The sequence below is a fragment of the Pinus tabuliformis genome, chromosome 8, assembly GCF_031772625.1.
Source record: "Pinus tabuliformis cultivar Carrire ecotype Pingquan chromosome 8, CPIR1, whole genome shotgun sequence".
NCBI classification, from domain to species: Eukaryota; Viridiplantae; Streptophyta; class Pinopsida; order Pinales; family Pinaceae; genus Pinus; species Pinus tabuliformis.
In genome coordinates, this window is record NC_142294.1 from 144,169,633 (window position 1) to 144,186,402 (window position 16,770).

Consider the following 16,770-nt stretch of genomic DNA (forward strand, 5'->3'; position numbering starts at 1 on the left):
TTCTACCTATTTGTAGAACTAATAGAGGACTAACAGCTAGTTGGTGCATTGGTGCATCCACAAGTGTTACTCCAGTTAACTAAATATTCCCTCATGAGAAACTCATGCATGTCAGTTCAGAGAAAGACCCAGTTGAGATTAGAGTGTAGCTACAATGTACTATCAGTTGTATGATTTAATGAGTTGTAAATATAATGCATGCAATTAGAGAAGGACCTATGTTTGGATTGCGTAGTTTTGGAAGCATGAATTCCATTTAATATAGGCTATTCATTCTAGGAGTTGTGCAAGGAAATAGGGGCTTGGCAGGCAGTGGAAAGTGGCTAAGTGTTGGCTAATAGCAGGCTTGTGAGGTAGAGAGATGAGCATATTTGTGTGGAATTTTTCTAGTGAGAACAAGATTTGTATCTTCACTCATATTTCTGATTTAATGCAATACAGATAAGTGAGGTTTTGAGTTGTGGCTTTCCCCAGGAAAACTTATTGTGTTATGTACCATTGATTTATCTTCTCCTTGTTCATATTGTTTTCATCGATCTATTGGTGTTCGTCGGTTGAAAGTAGAAGTATATTATTGTCCTATGCTTTAGTAAATTGCATGAGCTTGTGAATCTACATGAAATTCTACATGGTATCCAAGTTGAATTCAATATAATTGAGGATATTTCAAAGTATTGAGTTTTGGGTTATAGGTGAAATTCGAATTTGCAATGCATACTTTAGGATCGACATATGTTGTTCTGTGGTTTTCGGCTCGAGTATGCCTTGGAAGGCAGTTCGAATTATATAGCTCGGACGGATAGAATGGAGGTTGTGATGGAGGATAATGGATTTAAGGAATTTGTTGATCAAGACATTCCTAATCCAGTAGCATCAGATGCACATAATCTAGCTAAATGTAAGAAGTGTGTGGTGAAGGTGAGGCAGATAATCCTTGAAGGAGTCCGAGACCGCATTGTCTTGAGTCTCCATGGCAAGGAAAATCTGTATGCTACATGGAAAGCATTAACAGAATTGTATCATAACATCAGTGACCAAAGGAAATTGGCACTGAGGACAAACTTAGAAAAATAAAACAGAGAAAGGTGAGACTATTCCAAAATACTTGACCAAGTTCACTCAATGTCATGATGAACTTGGAAGTGTTGGAATCATGGTTTCCGAGGATGATATTGCGAGTCTTTCTCTTTTGGAACTCCCAAAGAGTTGGCATAGTTCTCAGGACTCTATTAATGGTCGGGAAAAGTTGCCATATTGGGAATGGCTATGGTCGGATTTGATGGAGGAAGATATCATGAGCAACACTAGGGATGGCTCTTCAGCAAAGACTAATGATGAAGATAATTGTGCCTTAGCGATTAAGGCAAAGAAGGGGAAAGGGAAAGTTTCCCTTTCCAAATCAGATTCTTGTCATGGAGGCAAGAAGAAAGACATGAGGAAAGTGAAATTCTTTCATTGTCATGAGCCGGGCCATTTTGCTACAAATTGTCCACTCAAGAAGTCCAAGGAGAAGTCCTCAGGAGGAGCGGCAGGTGAGACTTTGGCCTCTCAATTCGAATTGGACTTTTGCCTCATTTCATGCATGATTTCTTCAATGATGTGAAGTGTATGGTACTTAGACAGTGGAGCTTCATTCCAAATGACTGGCGATAAGGAGTAATTCAGTGACCTAGAGGAGAAATATCTCCAGATGCATATCAAGATGGGTGACGATGGGAGGTATAGTGCTATTGGATTGGGCACATTTACTTTTTAGAGGGAGCATGTGGCTCCACTCACCTTGAAGAATGTTATGTATGTGCCCAGGTTGAAGAAGAAATTTGTATCCATTGCCATGCTTGAGGATAGAGGCTATGATGTGATCTTCTCAAAAGGAAAGGCGTTCCTTCGACACATAGCCATGGGTCAAGTAAAGAAGATAGGGATTCAGATGAAGAATCTCTATAGATGGAGGTAGATGACTGTGTTTCTTTGAGCATGAAAGCAGAGATGGTGCAAAGCCGAGACCTTAACGAGTGGTGCCACAGGCAATTGGGCCACTTGCATCATGGGGCTTTGAAGATCATGCAGTAGATCTCCACCAATTTTCCAAAGGTACAATAGAGCAAGTTGATACATGCAAGAGGTGTACTTTGGGTAAATAAACCAAGAATTCCTTTCACAACAAAGACAGTCGAGCAGAGACTATTCTAGAGCAAGTCCATTCAGATGTATGTCAACCATTCTTGACAACGTCCATGGCCAAACACATGTATTATGTTATATTTGTTGATGGATTTTCTTGTAAATGTTGGATATTTTTCATGCAAAATAAGGATCAAAATTTCACAAAGATTTGTGAACTTAATGCATTGGTTGAGAAAGAGGCGGGCAAGAAGGTTAAATCTATACAGAGTGATAATGGTAGTGAGTATGTATCAAACAAGTTTAAGAACTTTGGTACAATGAAATGGATTAAATGGGAGTTGTTAGCACCCCATAACCCTCAATAGAATGGGGTGTCCAAGAGGAAGGATAGAAGCACAGTAGGGGCAACGAGGGTGATGTTGCATGATGAGGTTCTACCACTACACTTGTCGGTTGAGGCATGCAACACAATGATTTATGTTCAAAACTATAGCCCACATCAGATACTTGGGATGAAGACATCAGAGGAAGCTTATTCCAAATAAGAGGCCAGATATTGGTCACTTCAAGAATTTTGGGTCAACGTTATATTTCCATGTGACCAAATATGCACAGAAGAAGCTTGAGCCGATAACAAAGTTGGGGATATTTGTACGGTACACTGATAAAACTCAAAACTATCAGGTCTACTTGTCAACCACCAGGGTGATAGTGGTTCACAGGGATGTCAAATTCGATGAGGGGAATGCCATGCGAGTTTCCCTTTGAGAGGGAGCTTCAGCTACATGCAATTGAGGATATTTTAGCTCCTAAGATTAGGAGCCTCAGATTGATGTGGAGAAGCCACATGTAGAGGATCTGAGAGTGGATACATCCACTCATGTAGAGACTTCCAAAGATGGGAGAAACCACACTAGATAGATAGATATATTGTTGTCAGATTCTAGAGAGAATGTGGGAGCAACCACATCACAACACAAACAGAGGAGGTCACCTGACGGGTACAATGGATACATGTCTATTATGAGCAAATGTGTTCTGACTGAGCCATCTTCCTTTGAGGAAGCTGTGAAACAACTGGTTTGGGTTGATGCCATGGTGGAAGAGTATGATTCCATAATTCGTAACAGTGTTTGGGATGTGGTACCGATACCAGAGGATAAGTCTGTGGTGAGCTCTCGTTGGCTTTACAAGGTAAAGCAAGCTACAGATAGTAGTGTGGAGAAGCATAAGGCGAGGTTTGTGGCCCGTGGATTTTCATAGGTAGAGGGGATTGACTATGATGAGACCTTTTCTCCTATTGCAAGGTACTCGTCAATCGGATCTATATTGGCACTATCAAAAAAGATGGGTTTAAAGATACATTAGATGGATGTAAAGACAACCTTTTGTAATGGCACGACTAAGGAAGAGGTGTACATAGAGAAATTTGAAAGTTTTGAGAGCTTCCACCATGAGTTGCATGTGCGTCGGCTTAAGAGAGCATTGTATGGGTTGTAGCAAACACCTCATGCTTGGTACACCAGGATAGACAACTACTTCACCAGGTTGGGCTTCACAAAGAGTGAAGCGGATGTGAACCTGTACCACGTAGTGATGGAAGGTAAATTGTTGATCATTGTACTTTATGCTGATGATCTCTTACTGATAGGTGATGATCAGCTGATCAAATCTTGTAAGGAGGACCTTGCAAGAGAGTTTGAGATGAAGGACTTGGGGTTCATGCATTACTTTCCAGGCATGGAAGTATGGTAGGGTGATGGGGGTTGTTTGTGTCTCAAGGCAAGTATGCCAATGAGAGACTCAGGAGGTTCCACATGGAGAGTTGCAAGCCTATACGGACTCCTCTAGCTGGTAACTAGAGGAAGGAGGATACTACTTCGGGAGAGGTAGTGGAAGCTATTGTTTACAAGTAGCATGTGGGTTCACTCATGTAATTGGTGAACACATGACCAGATTTATGCTATGCAGTTAACCATCTTAGTCAAGCGAAGGTTAGGCCTACCCAGATGTATTGGAAGGTGTAAAAGCATGTATTACGATACCTCAGGGGCACTTCTAAGTATGGATTATGGTACAGATAGACAGACGGTGAAGCTTCAAGGCTTCATGGATACAGATTGGGTGGGGAGTTCATCCGACTGCTAAAGCACATCATAAGGTATCTTCAGTATTGGGTCAGCGGTAGTTTCTTGGTACAATAGGAAATAAATATTGGTTGCACATAGTTTGGTAGGGGCAGAGTACATGGTTGAAAATTACGTAGCATGTGAGGCCATCTGGATGAGGAAGATCCTAGTTGGTTTGTTTGGTCAGTAGAGGGATCCAATTTTGATTTACTGCGATAATCAGAGTTGTATCAAACTATTTGAAAATCCATATTTTCATGATAGGTCCAAGCACATTGATATCTGATATCATCATCTCAAAGATTGTGTATTGAGGCAGATCATGTTGTTAGAGTGCATTCCCATGGAGGAGCGAGATGCTGACATTTTGACAAAGGCATTGTCAAGATGTAAATTTGAGTTTCACAAAGGCAGGATCAGCGTAGCAGATAATCTCTTTCTTTTTTAAAGGGAGTGTTGAGAAATGGAAACAAGGAATTCAAGTTTAATTTCACCTTGAATTAAACTGTGAATTAAAATCAAATTATATTCTCATAGCAACTTGTAAATAGTTAATTAAGTTTAATTAACTCAATTAGCTTAGGAATTTCAAGTCGGAAATATTTCTATAGTCATTTATATGTTCTCCCTAAATTTTAGGGGTCCAATATGAGTTTATTTGAGTTGTAATTAGATTAACTCAATTTATTGAGTTATGGTCAGTTAAATTAGTTCTAACTGTTTGTGGAACTAATAGAGGACTAACAGTCAGTATCCACAAGTGTTACTCCAGTTAACCGAAGATTCCCTCATGAGAAAATCATGCATGCCAGTTTAGAGAAAGAACCAGTTGAGACTAGAGTGTAGAGACAATGTACTATTAGATGTATGATTTATTGAGTTGTAAATATCATGCATTCAATCAAAGAAGGACCTATGTTTGGATTGCGTGGTTTTGAAAGCATGAATTCCCTTTAAATACGGGCTATTCATCCTAGGAATTGCGCAAGGAAATAGGGGATTGGTAAGGAGTGGAAATTGGCTAAGTGTTGGCTAATAGCGAGTTTGTGAGGTAGAGAGTTGAGCATACTTGTGTGGAATTATTCTAGTTAGAAAAATATTTGTATCTTCACTCATATTTCTGATTTAATGCAATACAAATAGGTGGGGTTTTGAGCTGTGGCTCTCCCCAGGATAATTTATTGTGTTATGTGCCATTGATTTGTCTTCTTCTTATTCATATTGTTTTCATCGATATGTTAGCTTCTGCTATTTGAAAATACAAGTAGATTCATTTTCTGTGCTTTAGTAAATTGCATGAGTTTGTGTCTACAAGAAATTCTACACGAACAATTACACAGTGCCAAGAATGGATCTCATGATCACCTTACTACCAATCATCTAGCACAACACCTGAGGAAACCTTGATATTTTGAATGCTTCACCAACTAATAGAACCAACGGTCATCATATTGATGTAGTCTTCCCTATTCCCTTTAGTAAGGTGATATAGCTGGTCCAATAAGATAGGTTGCTCCACATCATCCATAGGCTCCATAAATATTATACTTTTCTAAGGGTATAAATTCTAGATGACCCAAAGCCCATTTACTTAAAAATTCATCATTTCCCTTTTTAAATCAATAACTACATAGTTCTCAAATGCACAATCAATTCCTAATAAGGATGGATATGAATATTTATCTCCCATAATGTTTATCACCTCAAAGTCGGTATATGTTTTGACACCTGCAATATCAACTTCAACATCCTCTAGTCTACTAATAGGCAAGATGTAGTATTAGTTTTCCATTCATAGTTGGATTGGATAAAAAACTATATTTTGCCTTCTTGATGCGTCCCAAGTTTTCCTTGGAAAATATTCACATCCGACCCACGATCTAGCATAAAATATTTAATCTAGTATGCTGTAATTTGGGCATCCACTTTCAATTTGCTTCATGTTCTCTTCTTATTCCTCCAAATTCTTCGAGAATGTATTTTAGATAAATTCACAGAAATTGTTTTTTCTAAGAGTGAGTCACTTTGCACAATTTACTTAAATTTTATTGAGAAGAGTTTTCAATGAAAATCACATCATAATTCATTTGTCAACGCGTTTCAGACAAACAAGTGTGGTTCATCGTCAGGACAAGTTGAAGAACGAGATCATGGCTGCATGTTAAATAGAGAGAGCAGATCATCCAAAGGCTATATTTGAATAGGAAATGACTGCATGTTAAATAGAGAGAGAAGATCATCCAATGACTATATTTGACTGGGCAACTAGACTGGACCAAGGGATAGGGACGGGGAAAAAATAATTAGTTAATTTATTTGTAAGTTAGTTTTGTTATATTTATTACCATATTTGAATAAAGGTAATTGTTTGTATTTAACTATCAAGAGTATGAATCAATAACCTATTAATAGGCCTTTTTATTATTAAAACTATATAAATAAATAATTATTTAATTAATTTATAAGTTAGCTTTGTTATATTTATTACCATATTTGAGTAAAAGTAATTGTTTGTATTTAATTACCAAGATCAATAACCTATTAATGGACCTTTTTTTTATTATTAACACTATCTAAATAAATAAAAACTTATAGCATTAATATTATATGAAATAATAAGAAAAATTAAAAAAAGCTTATTAAATGGATAACCTATTTTGTTAGTTAAATAATTGACCTAATACTAAGTTTAAGGAATCTAACAGTATTGAATAACTAATGAGAAAGAATATAGCGTTTTCTAAGTGGTTAGTTAATTCATTATTAATTTAATTTAATTATATCTAAAGGGGTGACAAGATAAATAGTTCCCATCTTTGAAATTCCTTCATCAATGTTTAGGTAAAGAAAATTTTATTTAATTTATTTATACAATTATGTTAAAAAAGATTTGTATGAATTATTCAAACATTTTGTTCTTATTTTTAATCTAGGAGTGAAAGAGAACTAGTAAAATTAAAATAAAATACTAAAAATTGAATAAAAATCAAAGAGCCGAGAAGGAAAAAAGGAAAACAAATGATCCAGAAGACCAGGGGGAAAAAGTAAAAAAGACCTCAGTAAAAACAACAACACAAGGGGCGGGCGGGGAGTGGTGGCTAGGAGGAAAGGGCAGGGATCCAAAAACTACTAACTTTCCAGCCGTCATCCCTATTGAGATTACTCAGCCTTTTTTCAATTTCTATGGCCTCCCTAAACTTTCGGTGATGAAAAGGAGCAATATTGGCAATAACCCGGGCCTCCTCAATGCATATGTGATGTTTAGTACTTTCCACATGCTCTTCCAAGGTGGAAGACTGGGTCCTCCCATGTTTAATGTCAGCTAAGTGCTCATGAATCCTTTGAGTAATAGAATGCCCCGCCTCACCAACATAGGGGGTCCCACAGGAGAAAGGAATAACATAGACACCTTTCATGTCCTTGGGGTCAATAGGGTCTTTTACTGATCTAAGGGAGCTACGGATGGTGTTAAGGGGTCTAAAGGTAGAGGGAACATTATGCCTTCTGAGAATCCTCACAATCTTATTAGTGGTCCCCTGGATGAAAGGGAGATGAACCCCTGAGACTCGATCCTTAGGGTCTTTCTTAACTTTGGGACCTTTGCTCTCTTTAAGGAAAGATTTCAGACCTTGGTGCCTACTATAACCATTATTAACAAAAACGTTAAGGAGATGGGATTTCTCTCTATCAAGGTTCTTTTCATCAGAGATTCTCAGTGTTGTGGGGGAAAGTATCCAACTCGGAATGACCCTAACCCACTCTAAGGGTGACAGTTCCTTAGCAACAGCTGAAAGCAAAGCTATCTAAAGTTTCTTCTTTATGACATGCAAGAGATAGAAGGAAGAGATCCACTTACCGATGTCTTGCGCAAATGGTCGATCCAATCTCCTTCGTTTGCCGCTTGCTCCCAGATCCAAGTCCTTTCACGGGCCCAGCTACACGAGATCCTGCAAATAAGACAAGAAAAGGAAACTACAAGAGGCATGCATTCATAATCGATTCAAGGATTAGCATAAATCAAAGACGCAAGTAAGACAATACACCATTGAAACACATGCGAATAGAAGAACCTCAAATGCTTTATTAATATATGGAAGTAAGGTTCAGGCGGTGATACAACCATGAGAGGTCCAATCCAGCATCACCTTCCCGACGGAGAGAAATCTCTTCTTCACCTCCCTCAAGCAATCACCCAATACTCACAACTGTAAACCAACAGCAATTCTTTGCACAAAATTCCGGCCTCCTAGATCCCATGGGATGAGATCCTTATATAGAGTTTTGGAGTGAAGATAAGTCAGCTTGATGTGTGACTTGTTGTCCTCTTCAACTCCAGTTGTTCTTCAGCTCTTCACTCGGAGTTTCTACCTTCCACTGGGAGTTTTAGAAGCTCTTAACTCATCATTAGGCGAATCTTATGATCAAGTGTCTTTTTGGAAGCTTCCTGGGCACTGGCACATTGAGAAAAAGATTCCTCCACATGTCAAAGTACGCCCAGCACAGGTAGCCTTTGTTGCACTTGCTATGCAGCGTAGGTACACCATAGAGCTTTTGACATTCAGCGCAGATGCTTAGTGGAGCAGCTGCTTTGATCCAGAACTGACCTGTTTTTGAGTGTTTTTCAGTGGAGAACTGATTTGCAGTGCTGTGGTTTGCTGACCTTGTTCTTCTAAGGGTAATAACAACATGTTTAGGGACTTTGGATCCCTTAGATTATTGACATTTCATGCTCTATGCTGTAAGGCACAAAAATGTCTATAACAGTTGCCCCCTAAAGTATGAGATCGTTTATCGGGTGAAATGCTTTATTAGGAGGATCCGAAGTTCATTCAATCGTCGGGAGGTGACCTGTAACAAAATACAATACAATACATTATCTTTTCATACTTTCTTTTCATGATCTAGCTGATGCGGGCATTTCCCATGCTCAGCTTTATAAATACATTTGTTGTACATAAATAGACGATCGTCTGATAATAGACTGATAATTATCTGCTTTCAATTATCATACTTTTAGTAGGATGATCATCTGCTGCACATGTCTATGTTTTTATCTCCTGAACATATATCGCAGCCCGGATGGATGAAACTAGATCCGGGGTCTTCAAACTTGTCCGATCTTCACTCTAGTACAAGTCGATCCATGTGAGAATTTCTTGAAGTCGAACATGGAAAGACATCGCTTGATTACCAGTCAATAATGTAAACTGTTAACAAGCGCGAGAGGAATCACCGATAATGATGATGACCCTCAAGGTACTGCAGCACAATTCACGTGGTGTGAGTATAGGATCTGACGTCGAACACCACGCAAAGTCTCCTGGTCGAAGGTCATTAATGTATACCTATCGCCGGGAGTGAGAAACTTGCCATTGAGGCATGCAAGCTTCAAAGTACTGAGGGGGTGTTCCTAGATCAACTTCTTGGATAATGAGCTGACGTTGACAAGAAGTGATCCGTCAAAGGAGGGCCTTAATGAATCCCACATCAGTGACATGGAACGGAGCTAGTGATGATGGTGAAAACGATCTGTGAAATATGATTCAGGGTGGTGGTCACGGAAGGATGAAAGATGATGTACGGTAGTGGATGGGACCCGGTTGACACTTTCTGAATGACATCTCTTGAACATATAACGACACTGATGTGATGGATCGGTAGCATTACCCCATGTATGGATGGTATGGCGAGACCATGGTGAAGGGACTGGTGAATGATAATAACCCAACCCGATATTTACGGAGGCAAAAGTGTCATGTTCAAGAGCGACTTGCTACCATTAAGCTTTGAGGTTCTTCCCAATTTTTCCCCAGTCATTTCTGACCAGTACCTCTTTATTTTTGTCAAGCTTGAGGAGGATAACATATGCTTGTTCTATAACCTGCCCTTCGGGCAAGCCTATCGCTATGTTTTAACGAGCCTAGCGATAGTGAAACTCGTTCTCGTCTAAAGACAAGTTTGTCGCTATCTAATATTTTTAACGAGCCCAGCGACAAAGACAACTCGGTCCTTTTCATTTTTAGAGAGTCTGAAAAGGGTACATAAAGTGGACTCCAGGGGTCCTTTTTCGTCATTTAATCCCTTAAGTCCGAAAAAGTATAAAACAATACAGAAGGGATGAATGTTCGATATCTTTATCGAGCCGAACTAGACAAGCGCTCGATCTTTTTGTGCAATAATCCCTCAGGTCCAAAAAGATTAAAATCTAGAGGAGGGATAGCTCTTCCGGTCCTTTTAACGAGCTGGAAGGCCAAAACTCGGCAAACTTTTCATATTTTACGAGTCAGTGAAAAGAGCTCAAAGAAGACTCGTCTTTTGAGGAACGAGTGATAAACAGGGATAGCAGCAGATTCCAGGTACAGGTTGGAATTTTCCAATCACGGCAGTATTACAAGGATGGCTAGGTGGGATCACTCTTCGCAGCTGTTCCTCAAAATAGGTAAACAATCAAGTGGATGTGAATGATCGGCCAAATGAAAAGTGGAGGTGGCGGTACACAAACACGACCAAGGCTTTTATGGCTGATGAATTTACGGTCTCAAATGGTCATTTACCGGTTCATTTTTTCTGGATGAGCTTGAACTCTGGGGAAAGCCTGCTCACAAGCTTATGTTTATTTTTTAACGAGCATGAATTTACGCATTAAAACTGCTCGGATCTTGCGTTTATTTTTTAACGAGCATGAACTTTGCCAAAACTGCTCGTTTGATAAGGTCAAATTCATATTTTACCATGACTAGTTTTTCTTTTCCAGAGATAGTACTATTTTCATCAATTGCTGCAACAAACTTGTTAGAAATGGATAACATGAAGTAAAAATACTAATATTTCACTTTTAACTACGTAAAAGCAATTAAAAGATGTTTTTACTTCTCATTTTACCATTTCATGTGCATTTGGTTTGTTGGAGCTTTGGAGGTGCCTCTTCCTCTCGATTTTTCACCAGTTGATTTCGGGAGATTCTGTGGACGATTTTCAGCGTCGTTTCCACCAGGTAGGAGCTAAACCCTAGTTCTATCTTTTCATGGTCTTATTTCTCAGTTTTATGCTTGTTTTCCTGCCCCCATGAGCCCCTAGGGTTTCTCTAGGGCGCCTTGCCATCAGCGCAAGTGCCCTATATCGAAACCTGCGTTGGGGGTTCTCATTTTCAAAGGCAGTTTGTCTCCCAACGCAGGTGAGGCCCTTCCCTACCTACGTTGGGCGCAGAAAACATCTTGGTTGCACAATTTTTCATGAGATTTTTGCCATTTTCTTTACTCAGTCAGGGATCTTACTCCTCCTCTTGTTGGTTTTGCAGAGTTTATTGGAGCAGAATGACTCTTACGTGGCGAGAACAAGAGCATGAAGAGGAGGACATGATTTCCCTCCATGATCCTGTTACCGTGAGCGCGTTGCGGAACTGTGGTTTGCTAAAATTCTTCCGCATATCTAGCATGAGGGCATAGATACGTTTACTGCAGTACCTACTTGATGCTTGGGATCCTGTTAACCAAGTGTTCCAGATTAGGGGCAAGTCCATCCCTTTGACCATAGTGGATATTTACTTCTTGACTGGGTTGTCAAGGCGGGGTGCCCCCATTTCCTTGTCCGGTTCGGCCCGAGGGAGTGATTCCGTGAAAGATTATATCCATCAGTATTGCAGGGAGGGATCCCAGCCGAGCAGAGACGGCAAGATTTCTATCTGTGATGTTACTGACAGGTCTCTCAGGTCTATTCTGTACACGATTTGTAGGATGGCCGGTAGTGCATCCCCTCATGTTGCCAACAGGTCATATGTGCAGCACGCCCTGGAGTGTCTTCAGCCGAAAGTTTTTAACTGGTGTGATGCAGTACTGGTTCAGATGAAAAACCAGTTGACCAAAGTAAAGGACAGGAGACTGAAGAATTTTGGCTTTGGTTCAGTTTTGACTGCCTTCGCTTTGGAGAAGATACCCTTGATGCAACCTCAGTACATTGTCCTCGACTTGCCATCTCCTACTGAGCCACGCATGCAGAGGTGGGTTGACCACATGGCTAGACATGCAGGCCAATCTCGGATTACTTTTACTGATGCCTTCTTTAGGTGGTTCGAGCGGCAGGATATGGCTTTTTCCGAGTATCCATATATTGGCATGGATTTCCGGGGTGATCCGGATTTGGTACTACCGGATGGCGAGCAGTGGGGTGATCTTGGTAAATATTTTGACTTTATCACTGTTTAATGTTTTTATTTATAATGTCCTCGTGCTTTACTCTATCAAGACTCTAATCAAACTCATGTGTGCATGCAGATGTTGGTCCCGTCCGTCCAGCAGTTCGTCCGAGGGCTCCGGCCGCTGCCCCAGTAGGGGAGGCTCCAGGGAGAGCTATTCTCCGTGACCTTGACTTGGCCGAGACTCTTGCAGCTGTGCAGGAACAGGTCGAGGGTCTTACCCTTGGGATTCCGGATGTACGGATCGACGAGTTGCCTCTACGATTGCAGCGACATACTGCTGGTGTTCCTAGACGATGGTCTCGTCTTCTGCGCATGATCGCACAGGCCGTGGCATGTTATCATGAGCATCACTAGGCTAGGGTGCCCCCCAGCCATTTTTGAGTTTTGGGGTCGTATGACCGATTTTGTCTTGGTTACAGAACATTATATGTAGACCGTAAACAGTTATATATATTTTTGATTTTCGGGGTTTATTCCAGTTTTTATGTGATCCATGTATGAAACATCGATGATGCTTCTCTTTTTATCAATTTTGCAAATGTCTATCTAACACATAGTTTTCTAATGAGTCGGTTAATGTGTTTAAGTTTCTGGAAATGTGTTGATATTGGATAAAATCAAACTGTCTTTCCAAGATTTTAACTCTTAGGAACTTGCGATAAATAGCTGGATTTCTGACAGAGTAGGTACCATTGAGCTGTAGTACCACGAGCTGTGAGTCTAGCCTGACGACTAGCCGGCGTATGCCATGTGTGATGGCATCAGAGAGGAGCTCTATCAACGCGCTATACTCAACGATATTATTTGTTGATTGACCAATACATACCCCCCTGAAACTCATTAACTCGCCGCTTGGGTTAAAAATGGCCCATGCTGCTGAGGATAGGTTCCTCGAACTACGACTTGCTCCGTCAGCATATCCAACCCATGGTTCCAATGGATTTGACATCTGCAATAAGTGTAAAAAGCGGATTACTTAAACCGGAACAAACGCTTTAGCGAAAACAAAAATGTAACAAAAGCATACAGGTTACTATTAGGCATAGTAACGCTTAAGGTACAACCCGTTGCGGGGTTGCGCCAGTGGAAGTCCGTCATAATCTACCAACTCGTAGGCACCTTTTGCTAACACCCTTTTAACAATATAGGGGCCCATCCATAAGGACTTGAATTTCCCAGCTCCCAATTTATCGGATTCTTGGTCATAAAGCAAGACCAAATCACCTTCCGAGAAGACACGGGGTTTGACATTTTTGTCGAACTGCGCTTTGACTCGTTTCTTGTGGGCTTCGTTGGCCAAGGCGGCATCACGACGGGTTTCATCCAACTGGATTAATTCCAAGAAACGAGCTTCTTCTTCCGAGGTTCCGGGGAGGAGATCAATTGCGAGTTTAAGGGACGAAATTTCACACTGGATTGGTAGGATCGCCTCTAGGCCATACACCAGTTGAAACGGTGTGAACCCAGTGGCATTCCTTACCGATGTTCGATAGGCCCACAAAGCCAAGTAAAGGATCAAATGCCATCTTCTTTTGTGAACCCCAACCATCCTTTGCAGCATGCGCTTCAGGACCTTGTTGATCGCTTCAACTTGTTCGTTAGCTTGCGGATAGTACGGGGTAGAGATGTCGTGAGACAATCCTAGTTTGGCAGTTAATTCAACCATCATGTGATTGCGAAAATGCGATCCATGATCTGTTACTATGGCCTGTGGCACGCCGAATCTGGCGACTACATGATTAAAAAAGAATAGGGTTGCTGTTTCACCAGTGTTATCCAATGTAGGCATCGCCTTGGCCCATTTGGTAAAATAGTCAACTGTGACTATAATATACCCATGCCCCCCGGTCGAGGTGGGGTTACATTGCATGAAATCGATGCCCCACTTGGCGAAAGGCCCCACAGCTATTATTGGCTGTAAAGGAGCGGGGGGTCTTCTGGTTTTGCTATCAAAAATCTGACATGCATGGCAACTTCTAACTGCAGTTATGCAATCTTTGAACATGGTTGGCCAGAAGTATCCTGCTCGTAAGATTCTTTGTGCTGTAGCATATCCAGATTGATGCCCCCCACAGGTGCCTGAATGACATTCATTCAGGGCTTTTTCGGCCTCCTCATGGGTTAGACACCTTCTCAGGACCGTATTGACACCACGACGGTAAAGCGTATCACCGACGATCATGTAGTCTTTTGCTTGGTATCGAATGCGTTTTTGTTCTGAGTGAGGGGTGTCTGGCCGAAACTTTTGGGTTTGGAGATAAACTATTATATCTCCATACCACTCATCACTTGCTGATATCAGAAACAAACTTTCGTCTACGATCGATTCTTTGGACGTTTCATCGTTGGATGATGATGGGAGATCGCATAATAATTCTGCGAAAACTAAAGCTTTCTTTGATTTGGATTTCACAAATTCCAGATCAAACTCTTGAAGGATAGCTATCCACTTTGAATATTTTCCCCCAAGCAACTGTCGCGACAGTATATAAGTCATGGGGTTGCAATCTGACAATACGGTGGTCTTCCTAAAGAGGACATAGTGCCGAAATCTTTGTATCGCTTGAACAGCCGCCAATGCTAGCTTTTCAACATGAGAATATTTACTTTCCGTATCATTTAAGTTTTTTCTTAAATAATATATAGGGTGTTCAATTCCGTCGACTTCTTGAACTAAAACCATTGCAATGGTCGTATCTGCTGCAGCCAGATACAGGTTAAAATCCCTTAGATGGTCTGGGGCGTACATTAATGATGCTTTGACTAGCGCTTCTTTCAAAGCATCAAAGGAAGCTTGTGCAACCTGGTCCCAGACAAAAGGTACATCCTTTTTCAGGAGATGGGTATAACCTTTAGCAAGTTCTGCGTAATTTGGAATGAACCTCCTCAAAAAGTTTGCTTTCCCTTGGAGTTTCTGAATCTGAAGCAAGTTCGAAGGTGGAGGCAAATTAATGATTGCCTGCACCTTGCAAGGGTCGAGACGAATCCCATCCTTGGAGACTATAAAGCCAAGTAAACGACCAGAACCGACGCAAAACACACATTTGTGCGGATTGAGTCTTATCTTGTAGTGTCGGCAATGTAGAAATATCGCTCTTAAATGATGCGGATGATCAGTCCGCTTTTGCGAATGAGCCGGAAGATGGTCGAGATAAGGTTGAACGATGTTCTTGATGTCGTGGAAAGCATAATTCATTGCTCTCTGAAATGTCGCCCCTGCGTTCTTTAAACCAAAGGGTAATTTTCGATAAGCGAATGTGCCCCACGGACAAATAAATGCAGTCTTTGACTGGTCCTGTGGGCGGATATTATTTTGATTATACCCGGAAAATCCGTCCATAAACGAAAAGATTTCACATCCGGCGCATTCATCAATTATCGGGTCGATGAAGGGTGTAGGGTAGTTGTCCTTTGGACAGGCTTGATTTACATCCCTATAATCGACGCACACTCGTATTGTTCCTTGTTTTTTCATAACAGGGACAATATTCGATACCCAATCGGTTAGAGGAACCGGGTAGATGAAACCAGCATGGAGAAGCTTCTCAACTTCCGCTTTAATGGCAGCGACTTTCTTGGGGTGTACCTGCCGAAGCCGTTGTCTTACTGGTTTGACATCAGGATACATCTTAATTTCATGTTCAACGATACTCGAGTCAATGCCTGGCATTTCATCATATGACCAAGCAAAGACATCTCTAAATTCGCGGAAAAGAGCTTTATATATTTCTTGTTCTGAAGGGGAACAACCTTTGCCGACATAAATATTCTCTACAATGTCTGTTTTGGTTGAGATATTTATGGCTATAGTCTCTTCTATATTGGATAGGTTTCTCTCGGAATCCACCGTATTTACAGTATTTGTTAGGAATTCAAATACTGACGGGTGATACAGGTCGCCTTGAGTATCTTCCTTTGGAAGGGAACGATGGTGGTTATCATCCCATGGTGCCCCCTCAATCATCATTGATTGCAGGATTCCTTCGTCACTTGCATGCACTCGTGACCAAGGATCCAAAGGGATTCCACATTCTCCTGACCTATCTACCCAAATGCTTGACGAGCATTGATTTGGGCTCGCCTCCCATGCCTGAAACATTGATTGCTACAATATTTCGATTGGGCTCGGGTGCAAAACCCTTGCCCGATCCATGATGACTTTACCTTTTGCGACCTTCGTGGAAGATATCATGTTGCAGGTGGCCACCAATGGTACACTTCCTATGTACATATGATTTGGCAGCGAGAAAGTCCCCATCATTGTGGGGTCTTTCAACAGGCCTACTCCTATATCTTTAATTGAATGGTCGCTTTCATGGA

General features: G+C 40.9%; 1 protein-coding gene across 1 annotated transcript in view; it reads left to right on the forward strand.

The window, feature by feature from the left end:
• Positions 1–804: 804 nt before the first annotated feature.
• Positions 805–16,770, forward strand: part of LOC149234531 (uncharacterized) — a 28,795-nt gene continuing 12,829 nt past the window's right edge. The window contains exon 1 of the mRNA XM_089368295.1: positions 805–986. Coding sequence (XP_089224421.1) covers positions 805–986 — 182 coding nt within the window. The remainder of the gene's footprint in view (positions 987–16,770) is intronic.